The sequence below is a fragment of the Peromyscus californicus genome, unplaced genomic scaffold (genome assembly GCF_007827085.1).
Source record: "Peromyscus californicus insignis strain IS unplaced genomic scaffold, ASM782708v3 Scaffold_18__1_contigs__length_77618521, whole genome shotgun sequence".
Taxonomy (NCBI): Eukaryota; Metazoa; Chordata; class Mammalia; order Rodentia; family Cricetidae; genus Peromyscus; species Peromyscus californicus.
In genome coordinates, this window is record NW_026294480.1 from 31,126,750 (window position 1) to 31,142,667 (window position 15,918).

The 15,918-nt window shown below is 42.6% G+C and overlaps 1 protein-coding gene across 5 annotated transcripts in view; it reads left to right on the forward strand.

Annotated features, from left to right (window-relative positions):
* Osmr (oncostatin M receptor) overlaps window positions 1–15,918 on the forward strand; it is a 59,442-nt gene that overhangs the window by 35,193 nt on the left and 8,331 nt on the right. For 3 of the 5 annotated variants that reach the window (XM_052743193.1, XM_052743194.1, XM_052743196.1), the window contains 6 exons: window positions 5,037–5,179; window positions 5,819–5,972; window positions 9,623–9,699; window positions 10,979–11,204; window positions 13,592–13,771; window positions 14,764–14,868. In XM_052743193.1, coding sequence (XP_052599153.1) covers window positions 5,037–5,179; window positions 5,819–5,972; window positions 9,623–9,699; window positions 10,979–11,204; window positions 13,592–13,771; window positions 14,764–14,868 — 885 coding nt within the window. Of the gene's footprint in view, window positions 1–3,226; window positions 3,335–5,036; window positions 5,180–5,818; window positions 5,973–9,622; window positions 9,700–10,978; window positions 11,205–13,591; window positions 13,772–14,763; window positions 14,869–15,918 lie in introns of those variants that run through there. The other 2 variants (XM_052743195.1, XR_008219482.1) reach the window with 2 other exon arrangements.

The following is a 15,918-nucleotide window of genomic DNA, read 5'->3' on the forward strand; positions in this document are numbered from 1 at the left end:
CCTGGCTCTGCCTCCCGAGTGCTGGGATAAAAGGCGTGCGCCACCATCGCCCGGCTCTTATGAATAACTATATTTTAATGTTCACCATTAGTTCTCTTGCAAAAGTTTATCTACACATGCTTGTTATTTGCGTTGTCTCTCTAGGGGGTTCTTTAGAAATGGCTGATGGAACAGTAGTCCCATGAATCCTTGAATGTCAAAGTTGGACTCTTACCTTTGTATTTAAAAGTCAGGTTGAGTGGGTATAAAATCACTTAACGCTATCTCCCTTGAGTTTAATGAACTCCATTGCTCCACTCCCTACTCACATAAAGAACACAGATGAATGTCCAAAGGCACTTGCCACATACCTTTCCCCATTATTAAACACTTGATCTTTTGGCCTAGTTGTCATAGGTTTTTTTTTTTCTTTAAAGTCCACCGATTGTACTAGAGTTTGTCTATTTTAGGTTAATACTTTCAGTAACATGGTATGTTCTTTCAGTATGTGGTTCTGAACATTTTTAAGAAAGATCTTTAGGTTACAGTTTCCCATATTTGCTCAAGGATCTGTCCTATTGCCAGACAATAAGCATTAGGGAAGATTAAAGGCTGAACCACAATCTTGTTAGCTCCCATCTACAGTGTTCTTCAGAAGGTCCAGTTATCCGTATGCCATGTCTTCACTATGTGCCGCTTCATCTTGAATTCTTCTTACTTTAGAAGATAATTCCTTTTACCTCCCAGTTGATTAAGAAGCTACTTGTCATGCATAGTCACTCCTGTGACTCTAAGTTTGTGTGTGTGTCTTTGTTCTCATTGTTCAATTTTGCTAGAAGTTCAACTATCTTGGTTATTTTTAAAACCAATTTTTGGTTTTTAATGTGTCCTGTGTCTGATGACATCCTTTGTGTGTTGTTGATTTTTCACCCTACCTTCATAACCTGATTTCCTTTACTTTCTTGAATTTAGTCTTCTGCTCCTTTTATTTTCTGACCATCCCACAAATAAGATATGTAAAACCAAACCCCCAGTGAAAAGTCAGTTAGGGACAGCCAAAACAATCCAGAAAGTTTTGACAGGTTAATGTTTTTACTATGAACTTTGGATGTTCCCAACACCATCCATAAACTAATCCACAAATTATTTGGGTTTCAAATTTCCCAAATAGAAGACATTTTGGGATATTAATTTCTGACAGAACCTTATTCTAATCATCAGTGTCTGTTCCATACATGCTCATTAAACTTTCTGTGGTTGGGTTGAGGGCTCTGAACCTGGCTGTCAGCATGTTGTCTGTGCATAGAAGCATCTATCACCTGAAGCTTTGGGGAACATAATCTAGGGATGGAATTGATTAACACTGGGGCAGTGTGTCTGTTAGTTCAGGGTGTTAGCTGTGTTCTTCGGACCTATACATCCTTGAGTTGGTTGATGAGACTCCATTACATACTATTGTTTGATTTCTCATTGTGTTTCCATTGCTTTATATATCTTGAGGATTTAAAATCAGGTTCGCATCTAAAATTGCCACATGTCCTGTATACTAATAGTAAGACTTTATTTTCCTGAAGTTTCTTGTGATTATTTAAAGGACTTGGTCTGATGGATCTAATACCACTGCTGCTTTGCTTTACAAGTCACTTTGTTGAGTTTCTGTTGACAAGTTATGAGGCTTGGCTGTCTCCTTACTTCAGCACATGAACTTGAATCCCTCTGCAAGCATCTACTGTGTTATTGGGCCATCAATGTCAGGAGAAGGATGAAAGAACAACACCCATCTTGTCAGCTCAAATCCTAAAGTGAGGAAAATCTGAGGATAGAGACCCAGAAACCCCAGAGAACTGTAATTAATCACTCTTCTCTGTAGCAAACAGACCATCAGGGCAGGTGTCAGCCTCAGCCCCAGACCCCACCTCTATCTTCATATAGTAAGAAAAGTTGGCAAGGACAGACCATGTGACTATCACCAAGGCAACTAGTTCGGCCTAAGGGCAGATTGGACTATCCATGCCCGTTTTTAGTCAAAAGATTGCCATCTACTGGCCAGATGGCAGCCATGGCCCTCATTCCGTTTTTGGTTTGACAAAGCTATCAGTAAACCTTGCCAAATGGTCAATCAGAAGTTTTTTGATTCTCCATACAAACCTGGGAAAAGCCTAAGCATCACTGATAGGTGAGTGGGTGACTTGACCCTTCTGGTAAGCCAGGCATTTGTTCATGGGGTGATTGGTTCCTATCTTAGATGTACAATTTCATTGAATTATCAAGCTCTGTTAACCCAGTCCCATTTTCCTGGTAATAATAATTAGCACGAGTCCAAGTGAGAACTGGTAGTTCATGACATAGTGTCACATGTAAAGCTGTGGTTATCTGATGCTTGGTCTGAGAGCAATGCCCAACAGCAAGCAAGGAGCTACCCATGCCAGTAGTCCCATTGACTTGGGGAGCTGAAGCAGATGATCGTGGGTTTGAGCCTAGCTGTTGTAATCCAGTAAGATCTCAGGATGAAGGAAGGAAGGAGAAAGAGTGGGACAAGGGGTGAGGGTCAATTCACATGCCTCAAATCTGAGAGTCGTGTATACCTAGCAGCAGTTTTCTGTTGTCACACTCTCTGCTCAGTACACTCAGAGGTTCTGAACATCTGTGACTGCGTGAGGCTAGCAGACTCTAAAGGTTCTGAGAGTGAGGGTGTGAGGGTTGGATCATGACTTGGTGAATGGCTTCCAAGGCATCCTGTTGCAGGAAACTCCATTTATAGTCAGTGGCGTTGTTCATCACCTTGATGCAGAGGGCCAAAATAACGCAGAGGTTGTGTATATGTTATCTTGAGAGAAACTCACCTGTCCCTTAACTCCTTCTTATTACTGGGTTAATCAGACCAAGCAACCACTTTTTTTTTTCTGAGATTTTCCTTTGACTTTCAGCTTATATGGTCCTGGCATTTGACTTGCTATTAGAAATCAGCTGTTTGTCCTTATGCTCAGAAGAGCTTTTTGACGCCTTTAATCCCAGCACTCAGGAGGCAGAGGCAGGCGGATCTCTGAGTTTGAGGCCAACCTGGTCTACAGAGCGAGATACAGGAAAGGCGCAAAGCTACACAGAGAAACCCTGTCTCAAATAACAACAACAAAGAGCTTTTTGAGCAGTTGACTTGGTTGTCACAGGGCCGTTTGAAACAGCTTTTTAAATTTGTGTTAAGTCCCATATAAACAAGGCAATGTCTTGTTCTCCACTCCCTATGCAGGACAGTGCTCACTGAATAGTCCATAACTCAGACAACAGGCACAAATGGACATGTCCATTCTGTGGTTCAAAGTCTCAGCTGTGATGGGGCCACTCCTCCCAGACAGAGGTAAAGTTGTGTGCTAAAAGTGGTCCATAGTCCTCTGTCTACAATGTGTCCAACAGTAAAAGGGCGTATAAACAGATGAATACCAGGGGTCACTTGTGCTCTTTAACTGCTTGAGGTCATCAGCTTTAGTTTTTCTTCAAGCAACCAGGAAATGTTGTGCCATGGGATGCACTGTCCAAAACCACAGAAAAGTCTAAATTTTTTTGATTTGTCCATGTGATGTTTATAGTCTATAGCCATTCTCCATGTTTCTCAGCTGACTCCCAGCCAGGGTTTCATTTTCCATACTGTACTTTCCAGTTCTAAAATTTTCCATTAGTTCTTTATTTCCTTTCTGCCATTATTGTCTAGTTTACCTTTCATTGGGCTCATTATTTTATAAGCAGAGAGACAGACGTTTAAAGGGCAGTTTGACACTATATTCATTCCCAGAATAACAGGAGTGGGTTCATCCCTGGGGGCCATGATTGCAGTCATTGTTCTTGACCAGATTTGCAGTACCAAGCATGTGTTTCTCCCTCTGTGGTGGGCCATAAATCCAAGTAAAAAGTTGTTGGTTACCCCTGTAGTATTCATAACACTGTTGCACCTCTGAGCATCTTACCATACCGGTCATTATTATAGTTCACAGGGTTCACAGTTAGTAAGATTATTGATGGACTCCAGCCCTCCCACGACAGTCTGTATAGCACCTTTCAGAAAGCTATCTAGCAGCAGGAAGCTTCCTGTCACCATATCCTGTGAATAATGTATGTGGTGTCTTCAGTAATAAGGTCTTACCATCAAGTTCTAGTGGACAACCAAGATGGCTGGCAATAGCCTAGACTATTTTAACGGTCTCTGGGACACCTCTGATCAACAATTTGAGTGGATATGCTGGACTTTTTATTTGCTAATGTATGGTGCCTGGAATGAGAATAGTCCCTGTGTAGGGTAACTCCAATTAAACTCTTTTAAATTAAAAAAAAAATGTGTATATGATGCTTATAAAATAGGGTTTTCTATAAGGCTTTTCAAACATCCTTAGTTACCTCTCCACCACCCCCTCCCCCAGTCATACCTTAGCATCCCTCTTCTCACTTACACCTTCCTTTCTCTGCACTATTCCCTCTTTCATTTTCCCCTTTATTAGTTTCAGTTCCTCTGCTGAGAACTATTTTCCTTCTGTGCGTTTCATCCGTTTGGCTTTGGCTCATGGACCTATTTCAAACTCGTGTGTAGCAGTTGCATCATGTGGGTCATTGGAGGCATCTGCCCTCGTCAATTGGTGACATTATTCTGGGATGCTTTGTACCTTGGATTGTTTAGGGTTATGTCCTTGACACTGTTAATATTATTTTAGTTAGACTTAGGTTGTAATTATAACCTTCCTCCATTGGCTGTCTTCTTTAAGTTTTGACTCTTCCTCCACAACCTGACTGATCTATCTAATATGTAGTTTTAAGAGTCTATGTGTAGTTATTTTTTGTATTTTACTTCAGTGTCTAATACATATAAAATATATAAGGCAATAGTGAGTGAAAAAGATTGTCTACTTGGCACAATACATATTGTCACCAAGCCTGGCGTTGTTTGCCCTTTCTTAAACATAGACAAAAAGTGCTGGTGAGCAGCTAAGTGACAAAATGAATTGCCTAGTTACTGAACTCTGTTTGGGATCTGCTTGAATGTTCTTTTTTGTTCCTTTTCCTTTTATTGACAGTTCATCTTAAGGCTCCCCATGATGTCACCCTTGAAACTCTAAGTGCTACAAAAGCCAACATGACCTGGAAGGTGCACTCCCGTGGAGACAGCTACACACTTTTGTGTCAGGTTGAACTCCAACATGAAAGAGGAAGGATACAGGTAAGAACATTGCTTTGTCTCATGTCTTAAACATTTTTGATGTACCAAATCAGAGAGATGGCTGAATAAGCTTTTGTTTTTGTTCTTTTTTTTTTAAACTTGGTTGTCACACATGTGTAATTCTAGCATTCAGGGGGCTAACTTGGGAGATCACAAGTTTGAAACTAGGTTTGGCTACATAATGAGACTCTATCTGAAAAAACAACCAAAATACAAGAAAAAAAATGTCTTATTTTAGACCAAATGTGCTGGGGCACAACTGTAATCTTAGCATTTAAGAGGCAGAGGCAGAAGGATTACTACAAGTTTGTGGCCAGCCTCATGTACATAGTAAGTTACAAGCCAGCCATGGCTACAAGACCTTACCCAAAGTCAAAAAGAACAACCTAAAAATAAGAAAAATCCATCATTCAACCATGTCCTTATTGCAACATTAGTTCATAGTGTGGATTATCTGTTGAAAGGGGATCCTGAAATTGATTTAAACATTTAACACTGGAAAGAAAACCTTAAGGGAAAAAGCATTCCCCCCTGATGAATACCCAGTCTTATTCCAAATCAGGGATGGTGGTGTTCGGATTGGCTTTGCAGCACAGAGGCAGCTATAGTGTTTGTTTTCTCTTTGCCTTCTCGACTCAGGAGCACAATGTTTCAGTCCACATGAGTGCGAGCTACCTCTTCAGTGACCTGGAGCCAGACACAGAGTACAAGGCTCGTGTGCGCTGTGCAGATGCCAACCACTTCTGGAAATGGAGTGACTGGACTCAAAAGGAGTTCAGCACACCTGAGGCTGGTATGTGGGGCTCCCTGGCATTGAACTCACAGTCTAAGCCTCATGCTATGCAAGGGCTTCCTTCAGAGCTCCCATTTGTGCCAAACACTGAGAGAAAAGTATTAAAACAAAGGGAATGTCATACTTTAAAATTAGATTAAATGCCTAGTAAGCAAAGGCATTTGATAACAGTGTTGTTTCTAGTATATATTTTCTCAAGTAGTTTCTTTGCTATTGCTGGGTTTGCATTGGCTTTGGGTGAGTGTGGAACTTTGACTCAGGACTGGGGACAAAAGGCTGTGTCAGTGCCTTGGAAAGCACTGGCCTTATACCACACTGTCCTTGGGAATGCCATGGTCTTTGGGACAATCATCTTTATTAGTAAGTGATTCATTCCAGTGCTAGTACACTGTGGTCCTCTTGGATTGTCTTTGGTAGCTAAGGTTTCTTCAGTCCTGAGTCTACATTGCTATTCTCCAAAGAGCTATGTCCTAGGACTTGGGTGGGTGTCGGGAGACAAAATGGCCTAGCCCAGCTCTCAGACCTTTCCAGTTCAAGACAGTCAATCATGGCTGTCATTCATCCTCAAGGTGAGGCAACTTATACCTGAGGATTGAAGGGATTTGACTGTTTCTAGTGTTAATGAACAGCAGACACCCGATAAAGCAATAGCAGCTCATCTGTGATTGTTCACGATGCTTCGTGCTCCTTATGACATATGCAGGAACTGTGCTGATTCTCATGTTGGATAGGAGACCACAAAGGCAGAGAGGCCAAGGGAGTGTTTGCACTGGGATTCACTCCCAGCAGCCTGGTTCTGGAGCTCCAGGACTGCAGAGAAGCTCTTCCTTGGTTATATCATTACACTCTTGATATCATGTGGATTTGAGCCTTAGCTATGTTACTGTCAAAAGAAAGGTGGGATGTGTATGTTTTATCCCTTCTTGCTGTCTGGGTGTAGACAGGGGAGCTCCTGTGGCATCCTAGAAGGACCATTTAAAGGAGAAAAACTCGGCTGAGATTGGATTCCAGTCCATTCACAGGCTGATTGTAGAGATTTTTTGAGAATGCATTTGAGTATGAGTTGTGCCTGTAGGGTCTCGCTGTAGAATGAAGTCACACCTGTGAGTCTCCAGGAACTAACCAAAAAGATGCCAACGGTGCTCTCAGCAGACGTACCTGGCAGCCCTTGAAGTTGCGGGAGCCTGTATTTTCTCTTTTGATTATTGTTCTGTTCGCCCATTCATGTCAAAGTATGACCGCAAAAATACGATGGAAATTTTGGTTCTAAGTAGAATACACAGTCCGATGCAAATATCAAGCAAAATGAGTTGCAAACTAAAAGTGACATAGCCACCTTTGTAGCACCTCCACCCATTTTTAAAAGTGAAAGGCAACAATGAAAAATGCAGTTATTTAAAAGTTTAAAATAAATCACACTGATGTTATTTTTCTGGAGAGGCATGCTTTTGAGCATCTTTGTTGAACATAGGCCTGTGACTTAAACCTGAAAGTGACCATCAATTTCCTGAATAATGTCATGGCTGAGACCTTATCAGCCATAAGTTCCAATGGCTTCATTCTGACTTCTGCATGTTTTGAGCAGTTGGCTTAGTCTCTCTGAACCTTATTTCCCTTATTGAAAGGATGGAGTCAATAAGAACACCTACACCATAGGAATGCAAATGAGTTAATATATGTAAAATATTTGGAACAGGCATGACACCTAATTACCTTCCTATACATTTTACCTACTGTTGTATATATATATTAGTTCTGCCCCTAATTAGGGAGGTACCCTGTGGTGGTATTGTGTTCCCCAAAATATTGTGTACCTTAATAAACTTATCTGGGGTCAGAGACAGAACAGCCACAATATTAAACATTGAGGATAGGCAGTGGTAGCACACACCTTTAATCCTAGCATTCCAGAGGCAGAAATCCATCTGTTCAAGGATACAGCCAAGCATGGTGACTCACGCCTTTAATCCCAGAAAGTCGAGCCTTTAATCCTAGGGAGTGACAGCAGAAAGAGAAAGATATATAAGGCGTGAAGACCAGAAACTAGAAGCATTTGGCTGGTTAAGCTTTCAGGCTTTCGAGCAGCACAGTTCAGCTGAGATCCATTTGGATGAAGACTCAGAAGCTTCCAGTCTGAGGAAACAGGATCAGCTGAGGAACTGGCGAGACCTTCTAAGATTCCTGCTACAGTACCCAGAGTGGTCTTGAGTTAAGAGATTGGCTCAGCCAGCTAGGGGGAGTGTAGCTCAGTCATGCAACACTTGTCTAGTATGCTCAAGGACCTGGGTTCAATCCCCAACACTGAAAAAAAATACAGATAGATAGATAGATAGATAGATAGATAGATAGATAGACAGATAGACAGATAGATTAAAGGTAGATAGACTGAAGGTAGGTAAATACATAGATGATAGATTAGATAGATAGATAGATAGATAGATAGATAGATAGATAGATAGATAGATAGATAGATGGATGGATGGACGGACGGACGGACGGACGGACGGACGGACAGACAGACAGACAGACAGACAGACAGACAGATAGATAGATAGATAGATAGATAGATAGATAGATAGATAGATAGATATGGAAAGAGAGTGAGCCCTCCAAATATATCAAGAGTAAGCACAGATTCAGTGCAAGCCAACTCTCAGTTTACACAAATTTCTGAATGAAGTGCAGCGAGACAAGACAGAAATGTTTAAGCAGGTTGCTTTCTGGGTTTTATTTCACTTTTCACTCTTCAGACAGTGTTTCTGGAGCCTGCCCTAAGCCCGGGCTCAGAGCCTGATGCTAGGGTTTCAAAGTCGGATGAGCCAATACCTGGCTGCACTGATTCCATCTTCCAGCTTATTTTCAGAGACTGTAGCGTGGACTCTTGGAAGCAGTACATGGTGCCATGACTTGGGGACCAGGCAGTAGGTCCCCTGTGTGTCTACAAGAGATAGTTGACAGGATCAGGAAGAAGAAGGAAGAAAGAAATATTTTCAGGTTGTGACTCCAATGAGGGGCCAGCTGGAGGAAATCATGAAAGCCAGGAAGAGCTCCTAGGCTTCCTGCCCCTCAAGGCCTAGGTTAGCGTGTCTCTACCTCAGCCTTGCACATGGCAATGGTTGCTGTCTAGGAAACGGGAGATGGAGGTGGAGGGTTGGGGGGCGGGGAGACTGACCTAACTCCTCCTTAGAATTGTTCTGACAAATGAAAATTCTTTGGTGGCTTCAAGTGCTCTGGGCCAAGTCATAAGTTTCGAGTTTGGTATTATGCTCAAGAACAGTTGATCTTTGATTTTAAAGCAGCTTCTATAAACTTATATGGGACTGTTCTCAATGTAATATGGCATCATGTACTATGAATATAGACAGTGAAAATATTTAAAGCCCACACTATGAGTGGTTAGTGAGCAGTATGACTGTGGACCCATAGACAGAGGCCCCAGGAAGGACAGGTAATCGCCATGGCTTAAAATAGTTGTCCTCAACCTGTGGGTCATGACTCCCCCCCCCCCCCCCCCCCCCCCCCCCCCCCCGACAGGGAAGGTGTTGCATAGCACTAGGAACTTGGAGAACCTCTGTCTTAGAAGAACATGGGAAGTACGGCCTGCTTTGCACACAAATATGACCCAGGGACTTTTCTTTGGTTAATTTCAGCTCCCTCACAGGCTCTTGATGTATGGAGACAAGTGCGGTTAGAGAATGGAAGTCATGTTTTGAACTTATACTGGAAGGTAAGTCGTGCAGCTTCAGGTCTGACTTGCTGCCTCTGCACAGCAGTATTCTGCCCAGCCAGGAGAAACTGTGATGTCAGTCACATAGGGCTGGTTATCAGGTAGAAGGACCCACTCCATACCTGTGTCTTTGTGCTCAGGCTACAATTGTCCTGAGCCCATCTGATGGCTGATGGTTGTTTCTGATTGCTAGAACCTTCTCTGTATGTTCAACTCAGGCCCGCCATAACATTTTGCAAGATTCAATACAAGGGACTATGTCTAGAGTCACATACCCAAGTCCTAATTATATATAAATATGAAAGTTTCAAATCAAGCTATTAAACTATAATGGAAGATCAGCATTATCCCCCTGCCTGGACCAGTACACTACATGACAACCTGGAAGGCCAGCTTTATATTCAGGGCTCTGACATTCCTCAGTGTCTCATACCAAAAACATGGTGAGAGGAAATGGTTGGCCCCTGGTCACAGCCCTCCAGCTTTTCTTCTCCCTTTGAGTTTGGCACAGTTTTCCAGGGCTCTGCATATACATGTTGACTCTACTGAGCCTAGGTCTGAGTTTTCTCCACATCCCGAGGAGACAGCTGCTGCTTGATCTGCGTGCGACTTAGGGGTACACAGAGCCTGTCCCAGGAAGAGCAGACCTCAGGAATCACTGACAGATACTGGGACTGGGAGGGCAAGGACACTCTATAACCATGAATGTCTTCTAAAAGAGGGAGTATGGTCTAGATGGCAGTGGTCAGGGTGAGAAAAGACTAGGTAAAGGGAGGCCAGGATGCAGGTTCTTCTTACAAGGGCTTCAGAGTGCTAGTTCCACTCCTGGGCCTTCTCTAAGCTGCCTTCCAAATTTTATGTCCTCCAGGTCGAAGGAGTCTCTATTCCTCTTGACTTTTGACTCATTCCCTTCTCTCTGGACACACTATAAATCTTTAATATAATCTCTAAGTGATTTTTGTCTCTGCTTTCTTCAGTTAGATTGAAATACCCGGTTCTAAGCTTGGTGTTGAGATGATTTCTCTATTTAACTGTGTGAATGTGCTGGTATGTCGTGCATGTGTGCGCACACACATATACATTTGTTCTTATATGTTTATATGTGTGCATGTGTGAATGTGCTAGTATGTGTGTGTGCACACATAGGTGTGTGTATGTGTATGAGTGGATATGTCTTAGGTGTATGTGGATTGGGCAACTAAGAGATGGAGGGAATAAAAAAGTATAAAATAATTTTAGAGTAAAGCTCATTTTCAAAGGGTTATCATTTTTTTTTCAGCCACTATTAAAATCACAGGCCAATGGCAAAATCATATCCTATAATATAGTTGTAGAAAATCAAGACAGACCAACTAAGCCAGAACACTACTCTGTCTGGGCACCAGCCCTTGGCACACAACTGGACCTCGATCCGAGGAGTTCTTACAAGATTCACGTCACAGCCAACAACAGCGTGGGTGCATCGCCTGAGTCAGTGATAGCCCTCTCTGATGGTTCTGGACGTGGTGAGTCAGCACTGGTCAATTTGGCTTGCATTCTTGAGAAAATATTGGTGATATTTCCAAGTAGTGACAGACAAATAAAACCAGATCTTGAGGCAACCTTGTGCAATTAGGCACTTCCTTTGGAGCTGGGCGTATCCACAGGTTGTAATGTGATGGTGCCTTCATAGTGAGTGACCCAGCACACTCTGTCCCTGGATGCACACTTAAGGAATGATCTAAAATTCATTTGAGTAAATGTAGTCCCACAGCAATCCTCTCTGAGAGTCAAGACAGTGCCCTAGAGATTTGTGGCTTATGGGATATGGACCATATTTACTGTGCTGTAACCAATATTTGCCCAGTCTTGTCACCTATAAAGAGTTTATGGAACAAGCATGCTGATGGAGCATGCCTATATTCACAACACTCGGGAGGTTGAGGCAGGAGGATCATGAGTTTGAGGCCAGCCTCTGCTCCATAGTGAGACTATGTTGAGGGAGAACAGTGATGGGACAAAGGAGTCCATGGACATCCTAAGGAGAGCTGATGTTCTCCTTCAGGAGACATTGGAATTTGGCCAAGTTTGTGGAATAACAATGATAACCTACCAATCTCTCAGCCAACTAAAGAGTGAGCAAAGTGGAAGTGATCTCACATCTAAAACCAAGAGTGACGTTAATGTCCCTCTTGACTGAGCCACAGAAAAATCCTGGCATAGTAAATCCCCCGTCACCTGCTATGAAACAGTGCACATGTGGACAAGAGGCAAAAGCAGTTGACATGCTGAGGTCATTCACGTACCTTGCAACAATGCCATCCTTCAGTTCTTGCTGTTAAGGGTGCCAGGCTCATAAGGCTATGAAAGATTGTGTGGTTCCGTTCCAGTTCAGTTTAAGTTTAAGCTAAGTGAGCCATATTAGAAGGTATTTTATTTATAAAAAGAACTGTCCTGGGTGAAATCCCTTCTGTCGCTCTGGAGTAGGGCCACATGTTGACCTTGCAGCTGAAGAACTTTACCCATTTCCACAGGATCACACTGAAGACTGCAGTTCAGATTCTCTGGGCAATCTGTGTCAACTGGCAGTTCTAATTACTAGTTAATATTAGCATGAAACTGGGGTGCTGTTCATCTTTCTGGGTTACATTTTTACATAACAGAGCACCCAACAGGCTGTAGAGCTCTAAGCATAAGGTAAAGGTCACTGAGATGGTTTCTTCAGGGTGCTGGTTCCCCTCAGAAGTTTGCCTACACAGCGTTCTTGCCTTCCTCCATCAAAGAAACAAATCTGTCTCACATCAAAACTGACATTTCCCCTTTGCTTATCCATAGATGTGAGAAAAGTGCTTCGTAAGAAGAGCACTGAGAACAGTGGAGGTTTATTTCATGACTTTACAAAACTGGGTGTGAACCCAGAATGGCCATTGATGGAGCATGGAGACTAACACAAGTCTCCTCTTTGGCTGAGCAATCAGCAGAAGGCGATCCTACACGCCATCCGGATCTTATGTTTCCCTCTGCCATTTACCGTTGTCATTTTCCGACCAAAATCTGTGCTGGGTTCATCTAGATGTTTCACATACTATTTATTTAAGACATATCAGGTGGATGGCCTTGCAGGCAAGCTTGCCTCTTAGTACTTTGCTACTCTATGCTTTTAGTTTGGCTGGTGGTGGGGAGGGGTGTCATTAGCAGGCTGTCGGCAAGGCTCCAGTGTTTTCTGTTCACTGTAGCTGTGCCTAAGCTTGCTGGAAGCACATTTGAAAAGGAACCATACAAATACACTACAAATGAACCTTTAGAGTAGACATTCCAAACTTTGGGTCCTAACGCTTAGCAAGCTGTGTCTTGAAGCTACAAACATGATTTGAAGAATGGAGATAGGTGAGGAACACCTGCACTCATCCTATATAGCAATTTGAGGTTCTTACCTATGAAATAGTCAACTTCCCATTGTTGGGACAAAGTACTTGGCAGTAACAAACTTTAAGAAGATAAAGTGTGTTCTCGTTCCTAGTTGTAGAGACGAATATCATGGTTGGCTAGCTTGGTGCTTTTTGGGTTGTGAGGATGAGAATCATGGTGGGTAGCTTCTGATAGAACAAAAGCTGCTCACCTAAGGTGCTTGGGAAGCAAAGAGAGGACAGACCCAGAGTGCCAATGTCTTCTTTAATAGTGTGTCCAGTAATCTAACTTCCACCTTCCACTATCAACATCTGAAATGTCTCTCTGTTTCCAGAGAGTACCACAATCTGGGGATCAAGGTTTTAGGTACGGAAGCCTTTAAAAGACATTTTAAACCAAAACTATAAACAAACATTGAAAATGTTGGTTTATTTTCTTCCTTGGAAATTGTAAAGGAAATACAATGAACTGAATCAGAAGTATTATTCTGTTTGTTTCTGTCCAGAAGAGGTCCGTGAAAAAAGAATTAATGGGACAAAGGATGGATTCCATATTTCTTGGGATCCCTTATCTGGAGATGCTTTAGGCTACGTTGTGGACTGGTGTGCACATTCCTGGGACCAACACTGTGATTTGCAATGGGAGAAGCTAGGTCCCAATACCACGAGCACCATCATCACCTCAGGTGAGAACTCCCACACTCCCCCTTGCACATCCCCCTTGCAGCAGGTTCAACTTAGACTTCTGTTCTAACCTACAGACACTCTGTGCTAGGCTAACAATTTTGAAATGACAAATCCAGTGTGGTTGCTTGGAGATCAGATTTTATGAGAATAGATTCTGACCTTCGGGCTTAAAACCTACAACAGCAAAGTATGTAAATGTGGACCCATAGTACAGATGTTAATCATTTTTTCCCTCCAAATTAGAGGGACATTGGAACCTTTTGCAGAAAGCTTTTGCAGATGCAGGGAATAGCACATATTTGGGACATGTTTAGGGGATAAAGTTGATAGAAACAAAATATTGGCTTTCAGTTTCAATAACCTTGTAGGCATGAACTCTCACCTCCTTACCTGAATCTACAACTTGAAGATTGCTGCTGCTTTGGGGAAGTCAAAGGAGCTCCAGTGAGTGGCTTAAGGAGGAAGCACAGGTGTACCATCTACCAGGCTGAAGGACTGATGTGGAATTGTCTAGATCCAGAAAGTGATGGGGGCCCTTCAAGATTCAGGAGCCCAAGAGCTTTGCAGGGAGACTACAGGGCTGATTGGGAAAAAGGAAGAAAGGAAGGGGAAGCCAGGCTTTCAAGATTCTGAGTTTTAATGGGAAGACTGAAGACAAATAGTGTAAGGACATTCAATGTCCAAAGCAGCCTTGGAGTAGTCTGTGAGTCTGGCCTGGTTCTGCACCAGCTCCATGCACGTAGATGAGGACAGACTGAGGGTCCTGGCTCCAGAGTGCATGGCAGTCTGTATAGAACTTTCCGGACAGTGCCATGTTCGAAACATGGACGATTCTGAGGTCTAGCGGAAGAAGGGAAGCAGTAGAGGAAAAAAAGGAAAGATCTTGAGGAAGAAACTTTTAGGGAAGTGCTCACTCATTGGTCATCCTTTCTTTTCAACTCAGATGATGTCATTCTGTCTTGTTAAAAAATCCTTGACTTCTCTTCTCCAGATGCTTTTAAACCGGGGGTCCGTTACAACTTCAGAATCTTTGGAAGATCTACACAACAGAATGCTCAGTTACTAGAGAAACAAACAGGGTACACTCAGGAGCTGGGTAAGTAGGCGGCGTTCGGCATGCCTCGTGGAGACTTGTTCCGAGTCATCTGAGCTTTGTGTTGAGGAAGAGTTCCTTCCCAAGCTTAATTTTATGGTCCCATTTATTTTAGAAATTATATTCAAAATTTAAAACCATATAAATAAAATAAAATCTTCATTTATATGGTGATTTATAAAATGTTACATGGAAGACGATGAAATCATTGCTAATTTTAGCACCCAAAAGGCCAATATCCAGTTAGTGTTTTATTATACACTGATACCCATTTCTCTATACAGATACACACTTTTAAATGAAAATAAGATCTCACTCTACAAAGTGTGTTAACTGCTTTCTTGATCAATGCCACAAAATATTAATTGGCCACAGTGCTGCTTCTGTGATTGGAAAGCCCCTCCCCTCTGTGCATGCCATGTCACCTATCATTGGACAATTCAGAATGATGACAGTGACTTTCACTGAGAAACTGTAAATTTTATCTTCAAATATCTTGTATCTCTAAGCTGTAAAACTCTCTTTTTGTGTCCACCTTCTTGTGCTCAGTCTGAATTACTTTGATTTTAGCTAAGTCATTGTCTGTATCTGTGTGTGTGTGTGTGTGTGTGTGTGTGTGTGTGCATATGTGTGTGTGTGCCTGTACATGTGTATGTGTGTGTGTGTGTGCCTGTACATGTGTGTGTGTGTGTGTGTGTGTGTGTGTGTGTGTGTGTGTGTGTGTGTGTGTGTGCCTGTGTATATGCAGGCACAGATGCAAGTGGAGGCCGGAGATTGCCTCTATTGTCCCTTAGGTACCCTATGCCATGCTTTCGGCACCTGTGTGTGTAAGTGACAGGGGTTAGGATTCACCCTGTACATTCCCGGAGCGTCTGATAACATGCATTGCCTTGTTCTGAGAACTGGATTCTTCAAGTCCCCACTCACATCTGTGAACACATCTTGCCTTTCCTGTCCCTTCCTCTTCATGTCTGCAGTCTCAGGTTCAGAAAATACCATTGAGACTTCAAGGCCAGAATCAAGGTTAAGACAGACCTTTTGTTTTTACTTTCC